Below are 26,154 nucleotides of genomic sequence, written 5' to 3'. Positions count from 1 at the left end.
TCATAATGACTTCACTACTGTACCCCCCCCCCCTCTCTCATAATGACTTCACTACTGTACCCCCCCTCTCTCATAATGACTTCACTACTGTACCCCCCCCCCCCTCTCTCATAATGACTTCACTACTGTACCCCCCCCTCTCATAATGACTTCACTACTGTACCCCCCCCATCTCATAATGACTTCACTACTGTACCCCCCCCCCCTCTCTCATAATGACTTCACTACTGTACCCCCCCCCCCTCTCTCATAATGACTTCACTACTGTACCCCCCCCCTCTCATAAGGGATGAACTGTTTGCCTACAAGCGTAAGTGTGCTGGTGATGGTCTGTCCTGAGTCAAGCATATACAGTAATAATAATAATAATAATAATAATAATAATAATAATAATAATAATAATAATAATAATAATAATAATAATAATAATAATAATAATAATAATTAATAATAATAATAATAATATTTTCCTCCCATCCCAATTTCGTATCATCCAATTCAACCCTCCCCTGTCACGAACGCTGTTTCTTGCCTCCCACAAGCCGGCTGCAATGTGGACTAAGTCATACATAGCACAAGTCCCCTCCGGTACTTGAGGTAACAGCAGTCGCATCTTTTCACCTGCGCAGCTCGATCTCTAGTGGCGAGGAGTAACGCGTGGGAGGCTCACGCTGCCCCCGACACTTCCTGATTCTACTGCGCAGGCGCACCAACCGACCTGTAGGAGTCGCTGTCCACAACGCCCGATCCCCACCCATCAGTTTCCCACCCCCTAATACGGCCAATGTGTATTAGTATGAACGACCAGCTAAACTGAAAGCAAATGTGGAGCGCTGGGCTCGAACAGGCAAGCCCAGCGTCTCCAGATTTCGTGGCGAGCGCCTTGCCCACTACGCCACGTAGCCGCCCTACCACCGTGCGTTAGCTATATAGGCGACAGCAGGAGGGTCTACCAAGACCCACAGTTTAGCTGTGTTTAGGTTAGCCTACAGCTTAGGCCGCGCGCCAGCTCATCCCTTCAGCCCCGCAGAGGACGCCTCTTCTCCCAGCAGAGGTCGCCACAACACAGCACGCTCCTCCAGCCCACGCCACTGCCCCAGCTGCCTACCCCGGCCCGCTGGCTGTTATCGCGGGATCGCCCGACGGCCATCTTACCACCCGGACGAGTGGTGGTGAGAGTGGGCCCGCCATCTCGGTTAAGTACAGCGGCACTTTGAGTGCTGAAACAGTACCTAAGGGCGAAGATAAATGTTGTTTGAAATTAACGCTAGCAGCAGCGTCCAGGGGTACCCCAACCATTTTAAGCCGGCTTTAGCTAGGACTTTCATTTGGTAACGTTTTCGTTTGAGTGTTATAACGTGCATGTTCAATTATACCATTTCCCATTCAATGAACCCTTTCCTTCCCGTTGTTAAAGTAATGCAACAGTATATGTAAACCCTTAGAGGAAGGTATTGTTACTGATGATACTAGCCCAGACGTGGGCAACACTTTAGTCTGCAACTTGAATGAGAGCACTTGGTGCCTAAGGAGTATAGCATTGAGGCCAACACTTTTATCTGTAACTTGAATCTTAATCGACACTAAACAAGTACTGGATGGGAGCACTGTGTGTGTCGATTACTGAGTCCGTGTATTTAACCCTTTTTGGTCCGGGTAATGCTATTATTATTTAACCATTCCCCACCTACACCCCTATTTCAGCGTTAAAGGTCTCTACAGGTCATTAAGGAAGGGTACTGCTTTGGGGGAGCGAAAATCATTATTCATCTAACAGTCACCAGGTGTGGGAGGGCTAACGGAGGTACTGGGGGAAGTGAGAGTGTGTGGGGAGCTACTGTTGACCGCCCTGGAGGGCGAGGAGGACCAGAGTACCACCCCCCAGGTTAGTAAATCCTGGGCCCCATCCGCTCCTGCTGCCCGACCTCCAGTTCGACGTTCCTGGCCTACAGTCGGGGATCCAGCTAGACTCAGCTCTACTGCGTCCCGCTACCAGGTGGCCGTGTACAACCACTCCCATAAAGCAGGGATAATCCACCCTGCTACACTTTTTTTATCACCTCATTACAAAAAAGACACCAGGGGATCGGTGTAGGGTGCTGGAGACCCTGTGGTCTAAATTAAGCTAACCACTTACATGTATTCTGGGTATTTACAGAAATTTAGAAGCTATTTTTGAGATTAACATCCCCTTTAAGTTCGACACCTTATAAACCTAGGAAACATTTCTTGAAAAGTGGGATTTTAATGATAGGAAATTGATATTGATACTTCTGGTAGCAAGCAAGAAGGCTATCACAAGAAAATGGTTAAAGCCACAAGTACCTACAGTGGAAGAATGGATAGATGTATTTCATGACATATACATAATGGAAAAGATGTCATTTCTTCTTAGAATTCAGGTAGAAAAATTATATAGAATCTGGACGAAATATGTTAAACATATACAGTGAGATTTTAGTTGAACTGTTAAAAGAACACGAGTGAATTTTTACGGCAATGAAATAATAAATAAATACGTGGCCGTTCTCGGCTTCCGTACAATCCTATAAAACAAACTAAGATATTCAAATAACTTATTCTATTATGTTTTAAGAGAAAGAAATGTGATGGTTTTTTAGAGTTGTCGTAGTCGTAGTGCCCCTCGCCCCCGTTTTAGGGGACCTGCAAAGAATGACACACCATGTTTGCGTTTTATTATGCCTTAGTAGGAGTATCGAATAAAGACATGCAGGCTATGTATATACATTGTGGCTGGAGTTGGTCCCGGACTATGACTGCCCATTGCAGTCATAATTTCTTTAATTAATGTTAAGGATTAACATTAACATTAAATTGGACTTGAAGAAGTCTTATTCGTAGCACACATTGCAACAGTCATGCAGCGACACACACATGCATTTTTTTGGAGTGGCAGAAGAAAATGTGTCTCTGCACTTGACCCATCCCGTTGTCCTTCCCCCCCAAGGGCTGTGGCGTGGGGCCGTACCCGGTGGCCAATCCAAGGGCAGCCGAGGGCTGTGGCGTGGGGCCGGACCCGGTGACCAACCCAAGGGCAGCCAAGGGCTGTGGCGTGGGGCCGTACCCGGTGGCCCATCCAAGTGCTCCTGTCCGTCTTAGTCAGGGACACAACAACGTTAGCCATCTGTTCTGCATGTTTTTCCATGGGTTTATCTCTTCAGTTATTGGTGTAAAGTTGTGGAATTCTCTCCATAGCGAGCTTAAGGGATGTAATAGTGTTTATCAATTAAAAATAAATTATATAAAAAAAAAAATGTAGTCAGTATAAAAATCAATTGTGATCTGAATAGTGAGATCTTTTCTTTTTTTTCTTTCGTTTATTCTTTATTATTAAATTTGTTCTTGTTTAACTGTGGATTGTGTGTTTCTTGTATAATGGTATAAATTATTATTTGTGTAAATTAGGTTGTACGCCGACCATTAAGTAAATACTTGTTTAGTTTAGGAATAAGGGGCAGGTAACTATAAGATTTATTCTTCTTCCTGCTCCTTTTGTCCATGGAATGATATTTATGATTGTGTAATGAAGAAACTCTGATTGTATGATTCCATGTGGCAAATAAATACTCTGAACTGAACTGAACTTTCTCTGGAGGGGAAACCCTTGCGAGCACGTGGGGAGAACATGCAAACTCCACACAGAAAGGCCCGGGAGATACCCCACATGGGTACCTGGCAACGCGGCAACCTGGTCCCCCAGTGGGAATCAAACCCAGGACCTTCTTGCTGTGAGGTGTTAGTCTACTACTAAACTAGTCCCTATTTGTTCGGGATGGGTTAAATGCAGAGGACAGATTTCGGGTATATGTCAAATGTAGGGATGTCCGATATTATCGGCCTACCGATATTGCCATTAAAATGTGATATCGGAAATTATCGGTATCGGTTATAAAAAGAAAAAAAGAAAGAAAAAATCTACATTTAAAAAGGTTAAATAAATGTACATTTTTTCAACCTTTATTTACCCAGGCAAGCAAGTAAGAACAAATTCTTCATTTATTGTCAAAGGTATGCATAATGTTGTGTTAATTCCACAACAAGAGATATGTAATGTTAATTACCTGAAATTATTCAGTTTTTTGGGGGAGGAAACCCTGCATATATCGGTATCGGTTGATATCGGTATCGGAAATTAAGAGTTGGACAATATCGGTATATAGGTAAAAAAGCCAATATCGAACATCCCTAGTCAAATGTGATTGATAAAAATATTCTATCATTCTATTTCCTGTAATAGCCTCCCATTAATCTTCAATGGTCCCTGTCAACTCTCCCTATCCAATGGCCCATAAGTTTAGTGGGTTCCACAAAACACACATTCGATTAAGACCATGAACTCAAAAGAACAGGCCGAAATCAAGCAGCTCTCACATTAGCATGTCAGTCTGTCACTGAGTACCGTCTGTCACTGGTGGGAAAAACAGTACATATGTACATTTGATTCTGGGGCTTTTTCAGTGAACCCTCGTGAAATCTGATACAGAGGAACCAATAGTGAAAGAGAACAACCAACTGAGGAGGACACAAGTAAACCAGAAAGACATTTTATGCCTTTTTCAGGGCACTTGAACACATTTTAACGCTATGCTATATCTCAAAACGTTTCGCAATTATGCCACAATAATGTGGAACGCCCTACCCACAACCGTGAAGGAATGTGAATCCCTACCCTCCTTCAAAACCGCTATCAAAGAGCACCTACGGGTGGCTGCAATTAGAAACTGGCCCCTGTAAATGACTAAATCCTCCCCCACCACCAATGTACAGTTTCTTCCCCCTTCGGATGTATATATCTTTTATGATCTTTTTACTACACAGTTCTGTATGTCTTGTATGTCATAGATGTCCTGATGAATTGAAAATGGGGAACCCTCGATGTAAACAAGACAAAAGTCCTTTTCTGGTCTGCGTCCTCTTAGCAGTTGTTTTGTATTGAGCCGTACTGTATTGTATAGGGGTGTAACGATGCATCGATTAATCGAAATGCATCGATTCTAATGTGTTCGATTCGATGCATCGATTTGAATATGTTAGAATCGATTATAATCGAAATTAATTACCTAAATATTGTTGAAATAAGGAGTTCCCCAAAACTGAGATTATACCACAGGGTGAGCGTAAAAAAAAACGTAATGGTTGCATTCTACCTATTAAGCAAAGCATAAAGGCAATATCACAACGGAGTTACTGCTTCCCCTCCAGAGCTGCCCCAAAAAGCCATCCTAGTCGTGTCTTGATGATCACTAATGTCATCAAAGTAGTCGTCTGCGTAGCGCAGCATCTGGCGAACGGCGCTGAGGAGCAGGATGTCACAGCACAGATCCAGCTCCAGATCCTCACTGTAGTTCTTCACCGGCACCACGCAGGACAGCGGCACGCCCAGGCGGCAGCTCGCCTCCACCGCCTGGAAGGCCCCAACAGAACGGCTCATGAAGACATAGTCATACCTTTTATTTTTTATTTTTATTATCATTTTCTCCCATCCCCCAATTGAGTCATTATGCCAATTCCCTTCCTGGCGCCTGCGCGCACTGCCCCACTGTCGGCCTGGGGAGGGTGTAGACTTTCACTTGCGTCCGCCGATACATGTGGAGTCGCCAGCCGCTTCTTTTCACCCGACAACGAGGAGTTTCACGGTGGTTGTCGGGTGAGGTTCACGCTATTTCCACTAGATCCCCTCCCTGCTGAACAGGCGCCCGACTGACCAGTAGGAGTCGCTGTTTGCAACGACCAGGACTCATACCCCACGTGAACACTGAACACTGCCAACTGTGTTCGTAGGGATGACTGACGAAGCCGGAGGTACCGCTGACAGCTGGAATCGAACCCAGAGTCTCTACGCTACCCAGCCGCCCGATATAGTCATACTTGAATATCTGGATGTTAGACAGTATGAGGGTCTGTGCAGTATTCCTGGGGTTGGAAGGAGTTATAGGTACTCAATACGCGCCCATGCTGTTGTGATGCCAGCCATCTTCAAGTTCAAGTTCTTTATTTGTCAAATACACAACAATACAGGGGCATTGCAGGTCACGACATTTTTGTGTTTCGAGCTCAGACTCAACAGTGCACAATTAACACTTTCAGTGCCACCAGGGGGCGCACTACTTAGTGCTTGAATGCCACCATCGGCGCCAATGTTAACGTTAATATCGCCTAATCTATGTTCTAATCTGCCCGTCGCTTATCAAAGAATCATTTTCCAGTCAGTGTTGTCAAGGCAGATTAAATTTCCGTTTGAGAGCATTTTGAAAAGCACCCGTTTTGAGGTGAAAAACAGCCCATTCTGTGATAATCGCCTTTTACTGGAATATTCCAGAACGTTGATATTTGTCGGCCTATTTATGAATCGTTTTCAAATAAACGCTAGATGATCAATAGTATACGTGCACGCACGCACGTTCGAGGCGCGCGCTGATAATAGCTGCTTTCATTTCCTCGTGGATTTTACAGTGAAACAGCTGGAGCACATATCACAAAAAAGCTTATATCTTCATGAAAACGAGTCTGATTATCCTAACACTGATAACATAGATTCCTTACCTGACATCAGATGGTATCCAACTGGTATATTCCAGTTCCTGATCACCATTCGAAAAAATCGATAAGTGTATAGATCTAACGTGTATACAGTAGAACTCATGATCCGCAGGGCTCAGAGCCCCCTGAATGAACTCTGGTACTCCGGCTGCATGGGTGAGAAGTGAAATGTGGACTGGAATATTTTTTTTCCCCATCCATTTTCATTGAGTCCATTCCAAAAGGGTGATTTACCATCTGGGAGACGATAGGGGGCGCTTTTTTCACATCTGATCGCCGGCGGCCCTTGGGTAGGCTAGGGCAGGCTCGCGTGATGCAATATGATTTCAGATCGCTAAAAAAATAATAATAATAATTCCGAGAAATCTCGTGAGTGACTTTCAACGTAACTATCATAAACACGAGTTTAGCCGTGAGTGGCTCTCAAAGTGTTAAGAAACAACAATGAATACAAGAATGTTAACAATAAGTAGTTGTAGTAGTAACTAAGATAAAATAAAATATAAAATGAGGTAAAATCAAATTATCCAAGCTGTGGCTGACATTCTTTTGATAAAGTGCCAAAGACTGTTGATCTCTACGTTCTTTAATGTCTAGGATCTTTTTCCAGTAGCACTAACTGATTTAAATAGAACTCACCTTCTCCTTGATATATGGACTCAGGTAACTGATTTAAATAGAACTCACCTTCTCCTTGATATATGGACTCAGGTAAATGATTTAAATAGAACTCACCTTCTCCTTGATATATGGACTCAGGTAACTGATTTAAATAGAACTCACCTTCTCCTTGATATATGGACTCAGGTAACTGATTTAAATAGAACTCACCTTCTCCTTGATATATGGACTCAGGTAACTGATTTAAATAGAACTCACCTTCTCAGACTCACAGTCTTGCAATACCCCATGGCTTCTGCTTGCATAGGGGCTGAGGGGTTGAACTAAGCCAGACATGGGAAGGAATACAATTATTATTTGTTTCATCGGAACAAAACTATTTTTATTTATTTTTTTTAACTTTGGCCATTCCGCTGAAATGGGGTACAGATGGGGGGAAGACACTCTGGGAAAGGCACGGCTGCAGTCCGGGATTCGAACTCGCTAAACCCCAGATCCGTGACGAGCACGGTTGTCCCCGGCGCCGAAATAGCGCTCGAGGTACGCAGTGAGCTACTGGAGCTCCCCACAAAACTATTTCTATATGCTCAACAATTACTATGTTGATATTTTACTGAAAGAAATTAAGAGGTTTTTATACAGAAATGTAAGAGGAAGTTTCACCTGATATCTGTTTGGAATGTGACCTTTCAGAATGCTGCTAACGTCTGTCACATCAAGTCCGGCCCCCGTGGCTTCCTCCAATCCCATCGTATCACACAGGACTATGGGCAGAGTCTTGCCATCTCTTCCAGCTTTCACAGAGTAAGTACGGAACTGTAGGGTGGATAGTAATGTATCCTTTTACATTTTAAAACTGCAATAATCGTTTTATGACCACAAGAGGGCAGCAAAGACAAATAAATAAATTGATTTGAAAACTTGATTAACAGATTGCAGAATGGGTACTGTAGAAGCCAAAACCGACATTATTAGAAGTTGTATTATATGGTAACGGTGTATTTATGTTTGGACACTAGGGGGCACACCACCTCTATTATAAAGGGCTCTGTTAATCAGAGCCTAGGCATGTACCTGCCGAGGATTCACTTTCAAACCTGCGTTCACTGTTGGAACTGCTTATCTATAACAAACAATTGACAACTGTTCTGTTCAACTTCATCATCATTCATCTTTCCTTTGGACAATAAAACCCTGCAAACTACGGCTGCAGCTTGGACATTCAACTCATTCAACATCCACAACTTTGATTGCTGAATTAGGAAATATCTAAGTGGGTGCATCGTGACGCTTGTCGATTCATTGGGGAGCGGCAAGCGGCCACTACAGGTACAGTACAGTACAGCTCAATACACACAATTGTTAAGGGGATGCAGACCAGAGAAAGACTTTCGTCTTGTTTACATCAAGGGGACACCATTTTAAATGCATGACATTTATGACATACACAACATACAGATATAAAAATCTAATCTAATCTAATCGTGACATTTATGACATACAGTACTGTTACATTTGTGACATACAAGATATGCAAATATACAGTACTGTTAAACAGAGATCCTAACAGAAAATATATACATACGAGGGGGAGGAAACTGTACATTAGGAGGGGGTGTTCGGACATTTACGGGTGCCAGTTTCTAATTGCAGCCTCCCGTAGGTGCTCTTTGAGAGTGGTTTTGAAGGTGGATAGGGATTCATTTTTTTTTACGGCTGTGGGTAGGGCGTTCCACATTGATGTGGCATAATTGCGAAACGTGTTTAGTCCCTTGTTTGAGCCGAATCTGGGTTGCACATGATTTGTGGAACTCCCTCTGGTGTTGTGGTCGTGGTAGTCACTGACCTTTGGGAAGTACCTCGACATGTACATGGGTACCTGAGTGGTGTAGTGTATCTTGTAGACCAGGCCCATTGCAAGTTGCTGTACTCTGTCGTCTATTCTAAGCCATCCTAGGTTGTCAAAATGGGCAGGGGTGAGGTGGGTTTTAGGAGTAAGGTCAAGCAGTAGTCTGACCAGTTTGTTTTGTGATGTTTGTAATATTTTTTTTTGTGCCTTTGAGGTGCTTTGGTACCATGAGGTGCAAGCATAGTCGTGGTACCCTTGAATGAGTGCTCCTGCTAGAGTCTTCAGGGTATTCTTGTTTACCAGAGAGGAGATCCGGTACAAGAATCTTGTTTGTTGGTTGACTTTTTTGATTACATTGTTTGCCATTTTGTCACAGGAAAGATATGCCTCTAGGATGGACCCCAGGTATGTAATTTGTCTTGCTGTTTGTCTTGCTGAGTTTGTTATTTGATCCAAAGAGAATGGACTCTGTTTTGCCCATGTGTAATGATAGTTTGTTATCTGCGAGCCAGGTGCAGATTCTGCCGAGTTCAGAGCTGAGGACTTTTTCAACCTGCAACTTGTTCTTGTCAGAGACCAGCAGGGCTGAGTCATCCGCGAACAGGAACAAGTTGCAGTCACAAGCTGACGACATGTCATTTGCATAAATTAGGAACAGTAACGGTCCTAGTATGCTTCCTTGTGGAACACCACAGTAAGGCTGTCCCCGAAGCCTGTTTTTGGGATTCGAACTTCGTCAGGGTTTTTCGAACGGAAGTTTTTAAAAGAAAATATATATATATATATATATATATATATATATATATATATATATATATATATATATATATATATATATATATATATATATATATAAAAAAATTAAATATCCTCATACTAAATCTTCAATTTGAATGAAGTGATTAATCTGATTAAATTAGTTTTTTTTTTTATTAAATCAACTTTCTTTAACCCTTTATTCGCCAATGACGTGTTCCCACGTCATTCTCCGCCATGCGTAATCTGCCAATGACGCCGTAAGGCGTCTTTGAGATCAATATTTCAAAAATCTGTGATGGCAATCATATTTTACCCATGGAGACTTGGGATCTCCTGTTGATCTCCTCTCAACTCTCCAACGGTTCAAGAGCGCTATCGCCCATACTAAATAAATGATTTAACGTCGGCCACGGACTTATAAACCCCCCCCCCCCGGTCACCAGCAGATGATGAGGCAGGACGTTTAGGACCTTGTACAATTGAAAGTTTTAATATGACAATCAATCGGTATCAAACTACATTTGATGATGTAATATATGTATTTATAGCTATAACTCGCGTTCTGCAGAATGCTGCAGAAAACGATAAAAACATATTTATACTTTAGACCGTATTTTTGTATGAATATGTGAATGAAAAAGTAGAACGTTGCTACATCCTAAACCAGGGGTAGGCAACCCTAGGCACGCGTGCCTGCATAGGCACGCGGGGGCATTTGCATAGGCACAGGGGGCAGCATTAAAAAAAAAAAAAAATGAAAATTATAATTATAATTTTTTTAAATGCACTGTTGTCGCATTTATCTTGTTGAAATCCTCCCACAGGTTCTTTTTACTACCACATATTTAATTGAGACCCTTTATTTGTTTATTATTTCAATTTAGCTGGAAATACATTGCTACATCATTCAGTAACATTTGCAGAGCCTTATAACAAAAACATTATTACGGTCACCATTGTGACCAGTGGGATTAATCAACAAATTGTATTATTTATTTTTCTATTTCATTGAACATTGCACATGTTAAAAAAAAATTTATTCAAAATGTGAGTATTACCAAGTCAACTTGTGTTCTTAAAACAATGACAATAAACATAGTTGTATTAGGTTGAAATAATGTGGTTGTGTAGTTATTTTTCTGTTAACTTATTATGGATTGAAAACTGAAAACCTTAATGCACAGTAACTGAACTCAATATTTTTAAGTTCTGGTAACTTATTATTATATTTCTTTTTACAGTGTAGTCTTGCGATCAATCAAAACTTATTTACACGATATACCTCACATTCACCCTCCATTCACATCCTGGTGTTCTCCATTAGGCCTGTAGGTGGAGCTATGACAGCACACGTACATTTTGATGTGTCCAAAAATGAATGGGCAAATGTGAGTGAAATGGTCGCACTGTATGCAGCTGTTTGTCTGCATTGCATTCCCCCCCGCCCCAACTCAGATTTAGGGTTGATACAACCATCATAATAATATTGTTAATAATAACAATAACAATAATGATGTAATAATGTAAAAATTATCATTAAAAAGACCTGATTATGAGAAAAAGAAATTACGATGCATGGAATATTGTTGAGGCACACTAGTTACAACTATATTTCAAACAGGCACTCCATGTCAAAAAGGTTGCTGACCCCTGTCCTAAACGATAGATACTTGACGTTGAATGGGCCATAGTAATGTCAATTTAGCAATACAATTTAAAAAGTTATAGCCCTGCAAAGAAGGGGAACATCTCCATAGACTTATAGTGGTGGCAGAGAGGGGATTAAGATCAGAATAATCCCTGGCAGATAAAGGGTTAATGGTTCCATGCATTATAAATGGCCTTTTCCAGTGTTTAGCATTGTTTCCTAGCAATTGGGGATTATATCAATGTGGTCTGTGTCGTTAATTATCATATTGACTCATCAGTCTAGTCTCGAGTTCACGAGATCTTCCCTCACTCAACTAAGCTGTTCTGATTTGACGGTATTACTGACGTGAATAAGGTACTGATTTGCAGTAACGGCCCCTCTATGGTTGTAGCGCATAGTGTAACCCGACACTTCCTCAAACGGGTTTTGACAGAGAGGCAGAGAACGAGCGAGCGAGAGAGAGGGAGAGAGAGAAAGAGATAGAGAGGGACCGGTGGGACCGCGTGCAGAAATGTGTGTGATCCATCTCTCTCCCTTGCATTTACACACAAACTTGACTGCGTGTGTGTCGGGGACGCATCTCTCCTCTCTCCCTCTCCCTCGTCGGAGCATTTACATACAAACTTGACTGCGTGTGTGTCGGGGACGCATCTCTCCTCTCTCCCTCTCCCTCGTCGGAGCATTTACACACAAACTTGACTGCGTGTGTGTCGGGGACGCATCTCTCCTCTCTCCCTCTCCCTCGTCGGAGCATTTACACACAAACTTGACTGCGTGTGTGTCGGGGACGCATCTCTCCCTCGTCGGAGCATTTACACGCAAACTTGACTGCGTGTTGTGTCAGGGACGCATCTCTCCTCTCTCTCTCTCCCTTGTCGGAGCATTTACACGCAAACTTGACTGCGTTGTGTGTCTGGGGGGTCTCTCTCTCTCTCTCACTCATGTATGATGCTGTGTGGGTGACTGTCACTCAAATCGCTTATGGGCGGAGTCCATCCAATAACAGCCTGAAATCCTGAGGCTGAAAAATGATGCTTTTGAGTACTTGATTAGAAATATAAACAGATGTCATCCATAGACTCACAGGAATTGTGTAAAGTTGCCCAAATAGTGCAAGGAATAGCAATGCATGTCCCCTTTAACTCAATGGCTGCCAATAACGATTATAAACGGGTTTGTCCGACAACCGTTGAAAGCCAACCACGTATATACGTTATTTGATCGTTATTTCTTTTATTCAATATTTCTATTCATTACAGGCACACAGATCGGGGTTAACATGGGGAGTCATCATGAGAATGTAAAAGTGCAATACCGGCCGCATCACGCTAGACGGCGGTATCGAGCACCCTTCATACCCTTGTATCTTTCTCTGTGGGACGGCCACAGGTCTCCGGTTTCATGTTTCCTTGTCGGGCGAGGGCAGCCGCTCTGCCGGTTCCATCGAAGCGCAACAAATATTGCCGATCCATATGTTGTGGTGGATTATGCCGTCGACCAAATTGGATATACCAGATGGCGACCAAACAATTTGAATATTATTTTTGGAATACTCCCTGTCACAGGTAAGGGCGATTTGACGTAAATGTTTGCTTGATCCTGCAATGCTTTCATACCTATCGGGCTGATAACCATTTTTGTGTTCAATGCGAATGCCATTACTGACAATCAGATAATCAGAAAAACCCACCCCCCCTTTCATGCATTCATGATGGAACATAATAGCTATGATGTAGATTTGATTTCGGGATAATAGCGTATACAGGCAAGAAATGGCAACGTCTATAGTGGAATCGACGTATAGGGCTTTAACTCAGGATTTCATGAATTACCCTAGACCGCTCTAAAACCATACTTATATTGACCACGGTATAACACGGGAACGTATGGATGGAAAAATTCATTCTTTCTCACATATTGAACGATAGATAGGTGATGTCAAATGGGCCATAGTATTGTATCCATAGCTATAATATAGAATATAGTTATAGCTCTACAAACAAGGTGACTCAGTCCTATATTTTAAAGCGTGGCAATGCGACCACAGGGCCATGGCTAACCCCCGGCGCTGAATGAGTTAATGCCAACGTAATGAACGAAGGTCCGAACGTTCAAACGTTTGCGCTCAGCCCAACACCACAGCTCACTAGGAGGGGGCAGATTGGAATTACCGTAGTAGATTAGATTTCTTTCCGCAAGGTACTTTTCGACCTGTTCGTAGACTATTTTTTCCCATGACTTTCAAGATGGAGGTAAGAATAGAAACAGGGCGGTAGTTGCCTGGGTCTAATTTGGTGCCTTTTTTGTGCAGGGGGGGTCACTCTCGCAATTTTGAAGTCTTTGGGGACGTGTCCCTGTTTTATGGAGAGGTTTATTATGTGTGTGATGACTGGGGTTATGGCGGCTGCTGAATCTCTGAGGAATTTGGATGGGATATTGTCATGGCCAGTGGCCTTGTTAGGTTGGAGGGCGCTCAGTTTTACCATTTCCAGTTTGAAGTCGTCTTTGCGGACCCCTAGGTTCTTGTAGTAGGCTATGATGTGTTCTACCTTCCTTCACCTTCCTTCACCCTTCCTCTTCACCCTCTACACCTCAGACTTCTGCCGCAACTCCAGCGGGTGCCACCTGCAGAAGTTCTCAGACGACTCCTCCATCGTAAGCTACATCACCGACGATGATGAGGAGGAGTACAGAGCCCTGGTGGAGAGCTTCGTGGGGTGGAGCGACAGCAACCACCTCCAACTCAACACCAGTAAGACCAAGGAGCTGGTGGTGGACTTCCGGAGGGGCAAGAAGAGGCCCCCCCCGATTCCCATCTCCATCCGAGGGGTGGATGTGGAGATGGTGGACTCATACAAGTTCCTTGGGGTACACCTGAACAATAAACTGGACTGGTCGGACAACACAGAGGCCCTCTACAGGAAGGGACAGAGCAGGCTGTTCTTCCTGAGGAGACTCAGGTCCTTCAATGTGTGCAACAAACTGCTGCAGTCTTTTTACCAGTCTGTTGTGGCCAGCATCCTCTTCTATGCTGTGGCATGCTGGGGAGGCTACATCAACTCAAGGGACACCAACAAGCTCAACAAGCTGGTGAGGAAGGCTAGCTCTGTGGTGGGAGTCGAGCTACCTAGACTTGAGGTGATGGTAGAGAGGGGGATGATAAGGAAGCTGGATGCCATCATGGAGAACCCCTACCACCCCCTCTACGACGAGCTAGTCAAGATGAGAAGCTCGTTCAGCCACAGACTCATCCCCCCCCCGACACTCAACTAACCGCCTCGGACAGTCCTTCATACCAGCGGCCATCAGGCTCCACAACAGTGGGCAGCGACTAGCAGCCTCCAGGCCCCACAACAGGGGGCAGCGACAGCGACTGCTACCAGACATTGACCTGGGACTTATAGGAACCCAAGGGGGACAAAGTAGACTACCCTGGTACTTTGATTAATGTATACTCAGTAGATAGTAAATTATTATAACACTACCTCTTGCATACTGCACCTCATGTGACACTGTGAATAATGTGAATATTCCTCAGCTAGTCAGATAGTAAATTATATTGACCATATTGATCAAATTGTTTACACTGCCTGTGCTGTCTTTTACTACCTGTATACTGTGTTGTTTTACTACCTGTACCCCTCCCCCCCTCCCCCCCATGCTGCTATGATGCCTGAATTTCCCCAAGGGGATCAATAAAGGAATATCTTATCTCTTATCTTACCCCAAAATGCCCTGAGTGGGAGGGTAGTTTATTAACCAGTGTTGTGGCTATGTTTGTGAAGAAAATGTATTTGGCCACATCCAGCTTGTCTGTGATGAGGATGTTTTCTGTCTTTATGTTTATGTTTGTAAATCTGCTTTTTAGTTTTTTGCTGCAGCCTAGTTAGTTGTTGAGTAATTTACAATGTTCACAGGGTTTGTTTTTGTTTTCCTCAGTTTTGTCATTGATGACATTTATTTTGGTGTTTACATCGTTTCTTAGTCCGTTTCTTTGTATTTTGAGTTCTACCATGTGGGCTTCAGTGGAGGCTGCTGACCAAATTTTTAGGTGAAGCACAAATTATTATATTATATTATATATTAAATTATATTTTTAAAACATCCCCCACTGTGTGTCAGTGGTCAGTGGACACAGATGAAAACATATTAACATTAGGTGACAGCGCACCTGACCAGATGAAATCATATTAGGTGACAGCGCACCTGACCAGATGAAATCATATTAGGTGACAGCCCACCTGACCAGATCAAAACATATTAAGTGACAGCGCACCTGACCAGATGAAATCATATTAGGTGACAGCCCACCTGACCAGATCAAAACATATTAAGTGACAGCGCACCTGATCAGATCAAAAGATTTTAGGTGACAGCGCACCTGACCAGATCAAAACATATTAGGTGAAGGTGACAAGGAAGCCACAGACTCATACCCCCCCGACACTCAACTAACCGCCTCGGACAGTCCTTCATACCAGTGGCCATCAGGCTCCACAACAGTTTATTTCAGTTAGTTAGATAGTAAATTATATTTACCTATTTGTTTACACTGCTTGTGTTGTTTTCACTACCTGTACCCCCCCCCCCTATTTGTTTACACTGCTTGTGTTGTTTTCACTACCTGTACCCCCCCCCCCCCTTCCCCCATGCTGCTATGATGCCTGAATTTCCCCAAGGGGATCAATAAAGGAATATCTTATCTTATCTTAAAAGGAAAGATGAAATTCCCTACCTGGGTTCCATCCTATAGAGGCAAATCATTCCTGTGACAAAATGGGATCCAATGTAATAAAACTAAGTCAACCAACGAACTAGATTCCTGTACCGGATCTCCTCTCTGGTAAACAAGAATACCTTGAAGACTCTAACAGGAGCACTCATTCAAGGGTACTACGACTATGCTTGCACCTCATGGTACCAAAGCACCTCAAAGGCACTAAAAACAAGATTACAAACATCACAAAACAAACTGGTCAGACTACTGCTTGACCTTACTCCTAAAACCCACCTCACCCCTGCCCACTTTGACAACCTAGGATGGCTTAGAGTAGACGACAGAGTACAGCAACTTGCAATGGGCCTGGTCTACAAGATACACTACACCACTAAGATACCCATGTGCATGTCGAAATACTTCCCAAAGGTCAGTGAATACCACGACCACAACACCAGAGGGAGTTCCACAAATCATGTTCAACCCAGATAAAATAATTTAAAAAGTTAAAAAAAAAAAAAAAATTAATAAAAAAAAATTTAATAAAAAAAAATAGTCATAACTTAGAAATGAGATTGCATAGGTCTATGAATCGATATCGCGATTCTGTTTTGATTAATTGCCCAGCCCTACAGTGTGTACAGTAAGTTAGCTTGGTGATTATCATTGTGATGTTGTTATGGTTTGACACCGACCCCAAACGCAACGACACAAGAGAGTAGGATTCAGAGTTGCCAAAAACAAGGGCTTGTTTATTAAGACTAAAATAAACAGCACAGACTTGGAAGAGTTCAAACAAAGACTGGAATACAAGCAAGGATGAATGTTGCTGCTCTGCAGCTTCTCCCGGGATGGTAGTCAGGGGAAGCAGACGCTGACGTCAGAGCCGCTCTGCAGACTTCTCTCGGCAGAATCTCCGAGGTGGTTGCGGGACCGAGAGAGAGAGAGGGAGCGAGTTAACTCAGAGTGCAGGTGGAACAGAGCAGGTGAACAGGAGAGGTGACTTGTACCCGAAAACAGAGTTATCCAAGTGACTGAATCTTCGGTGTAAATAAACACTGTGAGTAACGTTCCAAACACAATCCCAAGTGATAGATATCTTCGGTGCAAAATAAACACTGTGAGCGAAGTCCCAAAATACAAGTCCAATGTGATAATATCTTCGGTGTGTAAACACACAGTGGGAGATGTTAGGCCAAAATATTATCCCAATGAAACAATCCAAAAAAGGCTAAACGCTGGGTGAGTGACTGTCTGATAAAAAGCTGGAAATCTTCAGTGTTATAAAAACACACGAAAAACGGAATTGGATCAAAGACAGTCATAAAAAACTCACCCAGGCGTTGTGCGTAAAGAGCGTTGGAACAGAACGGAGCGAGCGCGTCGCCACGGGGAAAGGGTGTCCAAGAGGAATGCTTCTTGAATATCCTGGAGGCAAAGCACAGGGAAACAACAGCAGGCAGCAGGAACGGCGAATGCAACAGAAATATCAAAACAATCCAACCAAACTTGAATGGGGAAACGGGGTATAAATAATACGGGAATGCTTAATTGACAAGCAGTGACAGCTGAGGGATGTGATTGATAAGCGTGTGGACGGGGGAGAACCAATCAACGACGTCTCTGGGAAGAAGCGTGTGAATAGGGAAAAGAAATGATTAACAGAAAACAAATGGAAAAGAGCGAGTAGGCTTAAAGGAACAGAGCGAGTAAGTGAGCAGCGGACCAATCATCACAGTACTTCAAGAAGCCCGTGGTGGGGAAAGAACCAAACCTTACAGTACCCCCCCCTCCACGGGAGCCACCCGGCGACCCACTCGGCCCCGGCCTGCCCGGACGGGACCCAAGGAAGCCGGCGATCAGGGGCACTGGAGAGGGGGACAAAGACAGAGGCTCGGAGAGGGGGACCGGAGACGTGGACAGAGGACCGGCGAGGGAGGCCGGAGACGGGGACTGGGACCCGACAGCGGAGGCCGGGCACGGGGACTGGGACCCGACAGCGGAGGCCGGGCACGGGGACTGGGGCCCGACAGCGGAGGCCGGGCACAGGGACAGAGAACCGGCAAGGGGGGCCGGAGACGGGGACTGGGACCCGGTGAGGGGGCTGGACGGCACCCGAAGACACCGGGCACGACAGGAGGGGCTCCACCCCTTGATGGTACCGGAGGACCAGGCGATGTGGGGCTCGTGCAGCGCGAGCCAGGGCCTGCCCAGGACCACAGGGACAAGAGGAGAGCTGGTGACGAAAAACTGGAGCCTCTCAACGTGGTCACCAGCAACGGTGAGAAGGACTGGACAGGTGCGTTGAGTGACGTCAGCCAGGCGGCGATGACCCATTGCGAAGACCTCCAAGGGCCTCTCGAGGTCCTCAAGTGGAATGTTGGCCCGGGTGGCAAACCCAACGTCCATGAAACTCCCATCAGCACCAGAGTCCATGAGTGCACCCACCGTCGCCCGCTGGTCCGCCCAGGCTAGGGTGACGTCCGCCAGACGGTTGGGTGGTGCACGGGTGGGGGAACAGGAAAGACGGCTCACCAGGATCTCCCGGGGTCCCGGCGAGCCTGGTCCTCTTGGCCGGGCACGGCAATTGGAGACACGGTGTCCATCCCGGCCACAGTAGAGGCAACGGCCGGAGAAGAGCCTGGACTCCCGTTCGGCCGGGCTAAGGCGGTTGCGTCCCAGCTGCATGGGTTCCTCCTCGGTCACGGCTCGGGAGGGAACAAACCCACCAGTCACGGAGGGGGCAGGGCGGTCAGCACTGTAGAGGCGGCCGCCGGGAAAGGGAGCCCCTGAGCGGAGGTCGATGGCACAGTCGTAAGGCCGGCGAGGCGGAAAGACCTGAGCCCTGGACTCCCTGAAAACCCCCTCGAGGTCGTGGTACTCGGGGGGTACGTCTGGGGTACTGAAAACCTCCTCGAGGTCGTGGTCCTCGGGGGGTACGTCTGGGGTACTGAAATCCTCCTCGAGGTCGTGGTCCTCGGGGGGTACGTCTGGGGGTCCCCGTCGGGTTCTCTCACGTCTTCTCTCCTGGAGGCGTCCGTCGATGCGAATGGCGAGGCTGAACAGGTCCTCGAGGGAGTTAGGCTCCTCCCGGGTCGCGAGCTGGTCCTTGACTGCGTCACTGAGCCCCCTCATGAAGGTTAGGCGAAGTGCTGGGTCGCTCCAACCACTCTCCACCGCCGCCAGTCGAAACTCCAGGACGTAGTCTGTTACCCCGCCGCTCCCCTGTCGGAAGGTACCCAACCGGGCTCCAGGGTCCAGACCACGGGCTGGATGGTGGAACACCCTGCGGAGCTCAGCCACGAAGTCTGGATAGGAGAAAACAAAATCTGCATCCATTGCCCAGGAGGAAGTGACCCACTGGGCAGCCCGGCCTGAAAGCAAGTTTGTCATATAGGCCACTTGGGCCCCTCTAGAAGTGAATCGACTTGGTTGATGACGGAAAACCAACTCACATTGCATGATGAATGTGGCACACTCCTCGGGATTGCTGTCGAACAGCCGTGGGACGGAGAGACGGGGTTCCCGAGGTGCGGGATCGGGAAGCGTGGGAACTGCTGGGGCTGCGGGGAATGCTCCTGAAGGAAGTGAGGGAAGTAAAGCGTTAACGGTGTCGCACAGCGTGTGAAGCTGAACGAGAATACCAGATTGTTGTCCTGCCAGAGCGGCCAGGGACCCTTGAATAAGCTGGACCTGCTCCCTGAGTTCCAGTACAGCTGCCGCAGCCACATCTAGCTGTAGGCTGTGTTCCCTGGCTGACTCTAACTGGACTGCCGCTGCTGTGCTGACTCTCTTGCGGGCGCAGACCGCGCAGGCCAGTACGAACTCCTTGACGTCGCTCCTCATGGTGGGCCACCAGAATCGACGAGCCAGGAAGGAGAACGTGCGATGAACGCCCGGGTGGCAGGCGAACCGGCTGGTATGGCCCCACTGGAGGACCCGGGACCGGACTGAGTTGGGGACAAAGAGACGATGAACCGGTACATTGCCTGGAGCGCGATGGAAGCGTAGGGCACGCCTTACCACCCCCTCGATGCCCAAGGTGACGACTCTCTCTGTGTCGGCTGGGGTCGTCATATTGGTTGGATCGTAATGTTATGGTTTGACACCGACCCCAAACGCAACGACACAAGAGAGTAGGATTCAGAGTTGCCAAAAACAAGGGCTTGTTTATTAAGACTAAAATAAACAGCACAGACTTGGAAGAGTTCAAACAAAGACTGGAATACAAGCAAGGATGAATGTTGCTGCTCTGCAGCTTCTCCCGGGATGGTAGTCAGGGGAAGCAGCCGCTGACGTCAGAGCCGCTCTGCAGACTTCTCTCGGCAGAATCTCTGAGGTGGTTGCGGGACCGAGAGAGAGAGAGGGAGCGAGTTAACTCAGAGTGCAGGTGGAACAGAGCAGGTGAACAGGAGAGGTGACTTGTACCCGAAAACAGAGTTATCCAAGTGACTGAATCTTCGGTGTAAATAAACACTGTGAGTAACGTTCCAAACACAATCCCAAGTGATAGATATCTTCGGTGCAAAATAAACACTGTGAGCGAAGTCCCAAAATACAAGTCCAATGTGATAATATCTTCGGTGTGTAAACACACAGTGGGAGATGTTAGGCCAAAATATTATCCCAATGAAACAATCCAAAAAAGGCTAAACGCTGGGTGAGTTACTGTCTGATAAAAAGCTGGAAATCTTCAGTGTTATAAAAACACACGAAAAACGGAATTAGATCAAAGACAGTCATTAAAAACTCACCCAGGCGTTGTGCGTAAAGAGCGTTGGAACAGAACGGAGCGAGCGCGTCGCCACGGGGAAAGGGTGTCCAAGAGGAATGCTTCTTGAATATCCTGGAGGCAAAGCACAGGGAAACAACAGCAGGCAGCAGGAACGGCGAATGCAACAGAAATATCAAAACGATCCAACCAAACTTGAATGGGGAAACGGGGTATAAATAATACGGGAATGCTTAATTGACAAGCAGTGACAGCTGAGGGATGTGATTGATAAGCGTGTGGACGGGGGAGAACCAATCAACGACGTCTCTGGGAAGAAGCGTGTGAATAGGGGAAAGAAATGATTAACAGAAAACAAATGGAAAAGAGCGAGTAGGCTTAAAGGAACAGAGCGAGTAAGTGAGCAGCGGACCAATCATCACAGTACTTCAAGAAGCCCGTGGTGGGGAAAGAACCAAACCTTACAGATGTAGGCTAAGCTGGCTAGCTACTGTTAGCATACAAGCTTTTACAAACACTAGCCTACTTACTTTTTCATCCACAAAGTTTTTTCTGATCCAGATGCATAAGTCCACTTCTTCATGTTGCTCAGTTGCTGGTTTATACTTCGGTCCTAATGTTGGCGCAAAGTTTAATTTAGCCTGACTTTACTTGTTATAGCTGTACAGCTTACTTCTACTAAACAACAACTAAACTACTTCCTTGCTCTTTCAAACAGTCAAAATGGGTCCATCTGCAGGGTCGGAGGTTAGGTTTAGCTCTGGCCAATCTCAAGTTTCTTTATTAGTTGTCATACAGAAGTACAGAATACTTTTATACAAAATGCTTATTTCTGTTACATTTTGTATAAAAGTATTCTGTACTTCTGTATGACAACTAATAAAGAAACTTGAGAAACTTGAGATTGGCCAGAGCTAAACCTAACCTGCAGATGGACCCGTTTTGACTTTGCAATGCAGCAATCTCTGATTGGATTTGCAAGGCTGCCAATCATATTCAACCTCCATGTATTGGATGGCAAGGGCTGTCAATCATTCAATCCTCCATTCAATGGCAAGAGTTTAACTGCACAGACCGTGCTTAGACGAAGTTAATAGCCTATTTCGATTGGCTGTTATTTATTATTTATATAGCATTGGGTCACACCTGTGAAGTTTTCTTCACGAATAATTACTGCAGTCATTACTGCAGTGCAGGCCTGCTCAGAGCTGTCAATTTTGGCCATTTTTTTAAAAGAAAAAATTCACTGGCATTTTTTTTACAGAGGAAAACTTTTATAATAAAAAAATATAAAATAATAATAATTAAAAAAATAATTTTTTTATATATATATAAATAAAATAAATGTATATATATATATGTAAATTAATAATAATTATGAATTATGAGTGAATTTGTGTTTCACGTGTTGTCATAGAGAAACCTCCACTGGTGGGCTTAGAGATATCCATTTGTGCTTTTGGCAAGCTTTGACTGACTTTTATGAAGTTCAGAGCATTTTTTGTCTCTGGATTTCATAGCGGTCAGTATTTCAGAGTGCATCCATGGCTCAGCGCAATTTTTAACCCTGGTGGTTCTTCTTAGGGGGGCCATGTTGTTAAGTATGGTTGTGAATTTGGTTTTGAATCCTAGCCATGTTTCTTCAACTAGTGTACCACTGAGCTCATCTGACCAGTCCAGGCTCTCCAGTTCAAGGTTAAAGGCCTCGCTAGAGTAGGTTCTGAGGTCCCTAGATGTGACTGTTTTGTGACAGCCGGCCTTTTGTTTTAGCTTTTTGCGGGTACAGAATATCATATAATGATCGCTTAACCCGCATGCTATCACCCCTTTGTTGTATAAATAAAGCGCCCCCTCCTAGCTCTCTCCCAAAACGAAAGACTTGACATATTAAACAAAAATGGCTGATTTATCAACTTCAATGTGACAATATTTCCTGGTTGTTGACAAGGAGGGTAAAATCGAGGAGATGTCACTCGTCATATTCCATCAAACATTGGAGTATGACAGAATTTGGCCGCAGTTTTCACCAATTTGATCCTGTTCACTCAACCAGTGCAATCTGAGCATGCACCATACCCCCATCTCCCATTGGATGGCTGACTGGTGACTTAGCCTACATTTATTAGCCTTGGGTGACAATCACACTCCTAATACTGTCCTGAGAGCACAATATTGATGGAATTAAGAGACTTGCTGAAATATTTCTTCATCGATAGAATAGTTGAGGAATGGGCAGAGCTAAGGCACGGAAACATTTTTATAATTATTGCATTTCCCTTCTGAAGAATGACTTCTGAATGTTATAGTTATGCTTTGTTGCTCGTGACTTTGAAGTCAGGGCCCCATACAATAATGTACACGTTGTACAAGTTGATGAATGAGCAGAAGAAAAGTAGCTAAACAGGGTTTTTTTTTTATAGAAAGAAGTTAGTGAGCAGAACCAACATACCATAGTGGTGAGACTGGTGCCAGAGCTGCCAGCTATGGCCTGGCTGGTAACATGGCCACTGAATATGGATTTGATGGAGTTGAAGAAGCTGGACTTCCCCACCCCCACGGGTCCAATGAGCAGAACCCGGAGCTGGGACACGGAGGCGATGGCAGACTTATAGAGCTCAATGCTCTTCATCAGCTCCTTCTTCGTCCTGAGGGAGCGAGAGGAAACAACCAACCGGTTGAGCACATTACAGCATGTAGAATATAGACCGTTTCAAACCTCAAGACATAAACATTTTGGTCCAAGTTTGTTTATTAATTGTCACAATAAAATACACATCCTTTTACGGTGAAATGCTTGGTTCTGTATGAGCCAGTTTATTCTCTGTTGTAGTGTTCGAGCTGCCTCTACGACCTGTATGTCCAACTTTCTGCATAGGAGTGTGATGATGGGGGAGACAATGGTTTCTGTGTGTTGATATAATGAGAAATACATAGAAATACATAAACACAAATTGTAATACCAAAAAAGCAATACCAAAGAGGCTGCTTTTTCAATGTTTTACCTCCTCTACCAAGTTAGGCATGTTCTTTCAAAAGTGGTTATCAATCATTACAGGCAGTAATTTTGAAAGAAATAGAACTTTACTGCAAAGCCTCTATAAATGTACTGATTACTAGATTAAATGCTGCAGTATAATTTCTACATAGCATCACAACACTGTGTACTGTTTCCATGTCCCCTACCACTGCACTTTTTACAGTCTTATTGTTGTCTCACTGTTCTGTCCTGTCTTGCACTTTACTTACAATTATTTATTTACTGTTGTATTGTTCTAAATTGTGAAACGCATGCACTGCAATCGTCAAATCACGTTCCATTTGTACTGCAATATGGTGAATAAAGTAATCTGAATCTGAACACATATTTATTTAATTTTGATCTATAATTTTAAAAGCTTACTCAGGTTCCCAGAGAATGGTTCTCCATGGCGTTCCCATGCTTTCTGTTGGGTTAAAGTTCATGAATAATCAACCATTTCAACAAGGTGATTTTAAAGTAATAATCATACTGCCCTCCCCTTCCCCAAACACTGGCCAAACAGTAGGCTGCTAAAGAAATGTCCCCACAAAAAAATACTTATATCAGCATTATTAGGTTAATGTTCGTCTGTGCAAGTTGTTGGATCTCAAAGGATGCTAATGGAAACTGCAGTTCTGTTGAAGTCACCACAACAGTTCATAGTGATCCAATGCTAGCAAAAGTAAAACCAGGCGTGTTATCGTTCAAATTGTAAGTTAGACAAAGGGATGCTTATTTTGACACAAAAACACAATCATGGTAAATTAATCATACTTAAATGTGTTGTTATAATTGTCGATTCATGAATGTGTCATCAAAGACAGTGGCCTTGTATGGATGTACTATGTAGTGTCAATGGGGACAGACCTTTCAATAACCAAGACATTAATTAAAATATGCGAGTTTGTCTTTGTTTGCCATAAAGAGTATTTTTCTTCTAAACACTGCTTTATAACATATAGTATAGCCAACATCTGAAATCTGTATAGCCTATCTGGCCTGCAAAGACAAGGTGTATGAATAGAAATACAGCCAGACACTAAACTCACCTCCGACTTGATACACTTCACATTCAGTTAGCTGGAGGTTGTTGCCATGCATTTCTGCAGCATTGGAATTAAAATGTGCACCTGTCACGCTATACACCACAGGTTTGTTACCATGAAGCAGAACAAATTCCTCTCCAAAATAAGGACCATTATTGGGATTAATTCTCATTGCATGTGCAGGGTTGGTACAGTGATATTTGACGAGATTTCTCCCACTAAAAGTGAAAAGAAATGCCTTGTCATCCTGCACTTGCTGGTCAGTTTGGTCAAAAGCTTTGCTGGTGTAGCCTCCAAAAACAAAGCCAGTGGAATTGTAGCCCACAGACACAGTGGGACCCTGGGCATCACATCGCTGGTGGAAGGCAGCTGCTGTGAAACCGTGGACACTGGCTTTGTACAGCAGCTTGAGGCTGACGTTTCCCAACTGGGTGCCCAGCTCTCTCTCCTGGTCCTTGGTTAGTTTGGGATCCATGATGGCAGAGTGCTTTCAGTAGGGTTAGTTAATGGTTGTGTGTCCTCTGGATTCAATGGGCCACTTCGTTCATTCAGTGCACAGTCTCTGTCTGAACACACAATTAAAGGAGTTGCATTATTCTTACTGTTACAGTACAGTCTTGGATAGGTAATTCTTAGGACGCACAACTGCATTAATAATAATGAGAAACAAATCAAGAGATATTTACACAGTGTCTCACTGCCTACTGTCAGTGAATAACGTTGTCATGGGGCTATCCCATGCCCTATAAGTAGGATGCACATTGGCCATACACACACCACTCTTCTATCTATAATAAAAAAAAAACATCTGGCTGGCATAGAATTGTGGATTGTGTATAGTTAATGGGTTATCTGAGTTGTAATGGTTGCCTAACAGTCTTAATTGATTTAGCCCTGGTCTCCACATGTGGTCATGCAGCTTGATTTAGCCCTGGTCTCCACATGTGGTCATGCAGCTTGATTTAGCCCTGGTCTCCACATGTGGTCATGCAGCTTGATTTAGCCCTGGTCTCCACATGTGGTCATGCAGCTTGATTTAGCCCTGGTCTCCACATGTGGTCATGCAGCTTGATTTAGCCCTGGTCTCCACATGTGGTCATGCAGCTTGATTTAGCCCTGGTCTCCACATGTGGTCATGCAGCTTGATTTAGCCCTGGTCTCCACATGTGGTCATGTTAGCCAAACATTTATAAATGACA

The 26,154-nt window shown here is 44.5% G+C and overlaps 1 protein-coding gene across 1 annotated transcript in view; it reads right to left on the bottom strand.

Annotated features, from left to right (window-relative positions):
* Positions 1 to 25,490, bottom strand: part of LOC311231825 (interferon-induced protein 44-like) — a gene marked incomplete at its 3' end in the record, with an annotated part of 41,703 nt that extends 16,213 nt beyond the window's left edge. Inside the window, exons 1-7 of the mRNA XM_084318447.1 lie at positions 24,959 to 25,490; positions 24,291 to 24,333; positions 23,340 to 23,535; positions 7,846 to 7,998; positions 7,441 to 7,505; positions 7,297 to 7,324; positions 5,266 to 5,425 (exon numbers count right to left, since the gene is read on the bottom strand). Coding sequence (XP_084174573.1) covers positions 5,266 to 5,425; positions 7,297 to 7,324; positions 7,441 to 7,505; positions 7,846 to 7,998; positions 23,340 to 23,535; positions 24,291 to 24,333; positions 24,959 to 25,430 — 1,117 coding nt within the window. The 5' untranslated portion in view covers positions 25,431 to 25,490. The remainder of the gene's footprint in view (positions 1 to 5,265; positions 5,426 to 7,296; positions 7,325 to 7,440; positions 7,506 to 7,845; positions 7,999 to 23,339; positions 23,536 to 24,290; positions 24,334 to 24,958) is intronic.
* Positions 25,491 to 26,154: the final 664 nt, after the last annotated feature.

The sequence above is a fragment of the Notolepis coatsorum genome (genome assembly GCF_963971535.1).
Source record: "Notolepis coatsorum genome assembly, chromosome: 7".
Lineage (NCBI taxonomy): Eukaryota > Metazoa > Chordata > Actinopteri > Aulopiformes > Paralepididae > Notolepis > Notolepis coatsorum.
Note: the sequence above shows the minus strand (reverse complement) of the source record. Positions and strands in the feature narration are given on the sequence as shown.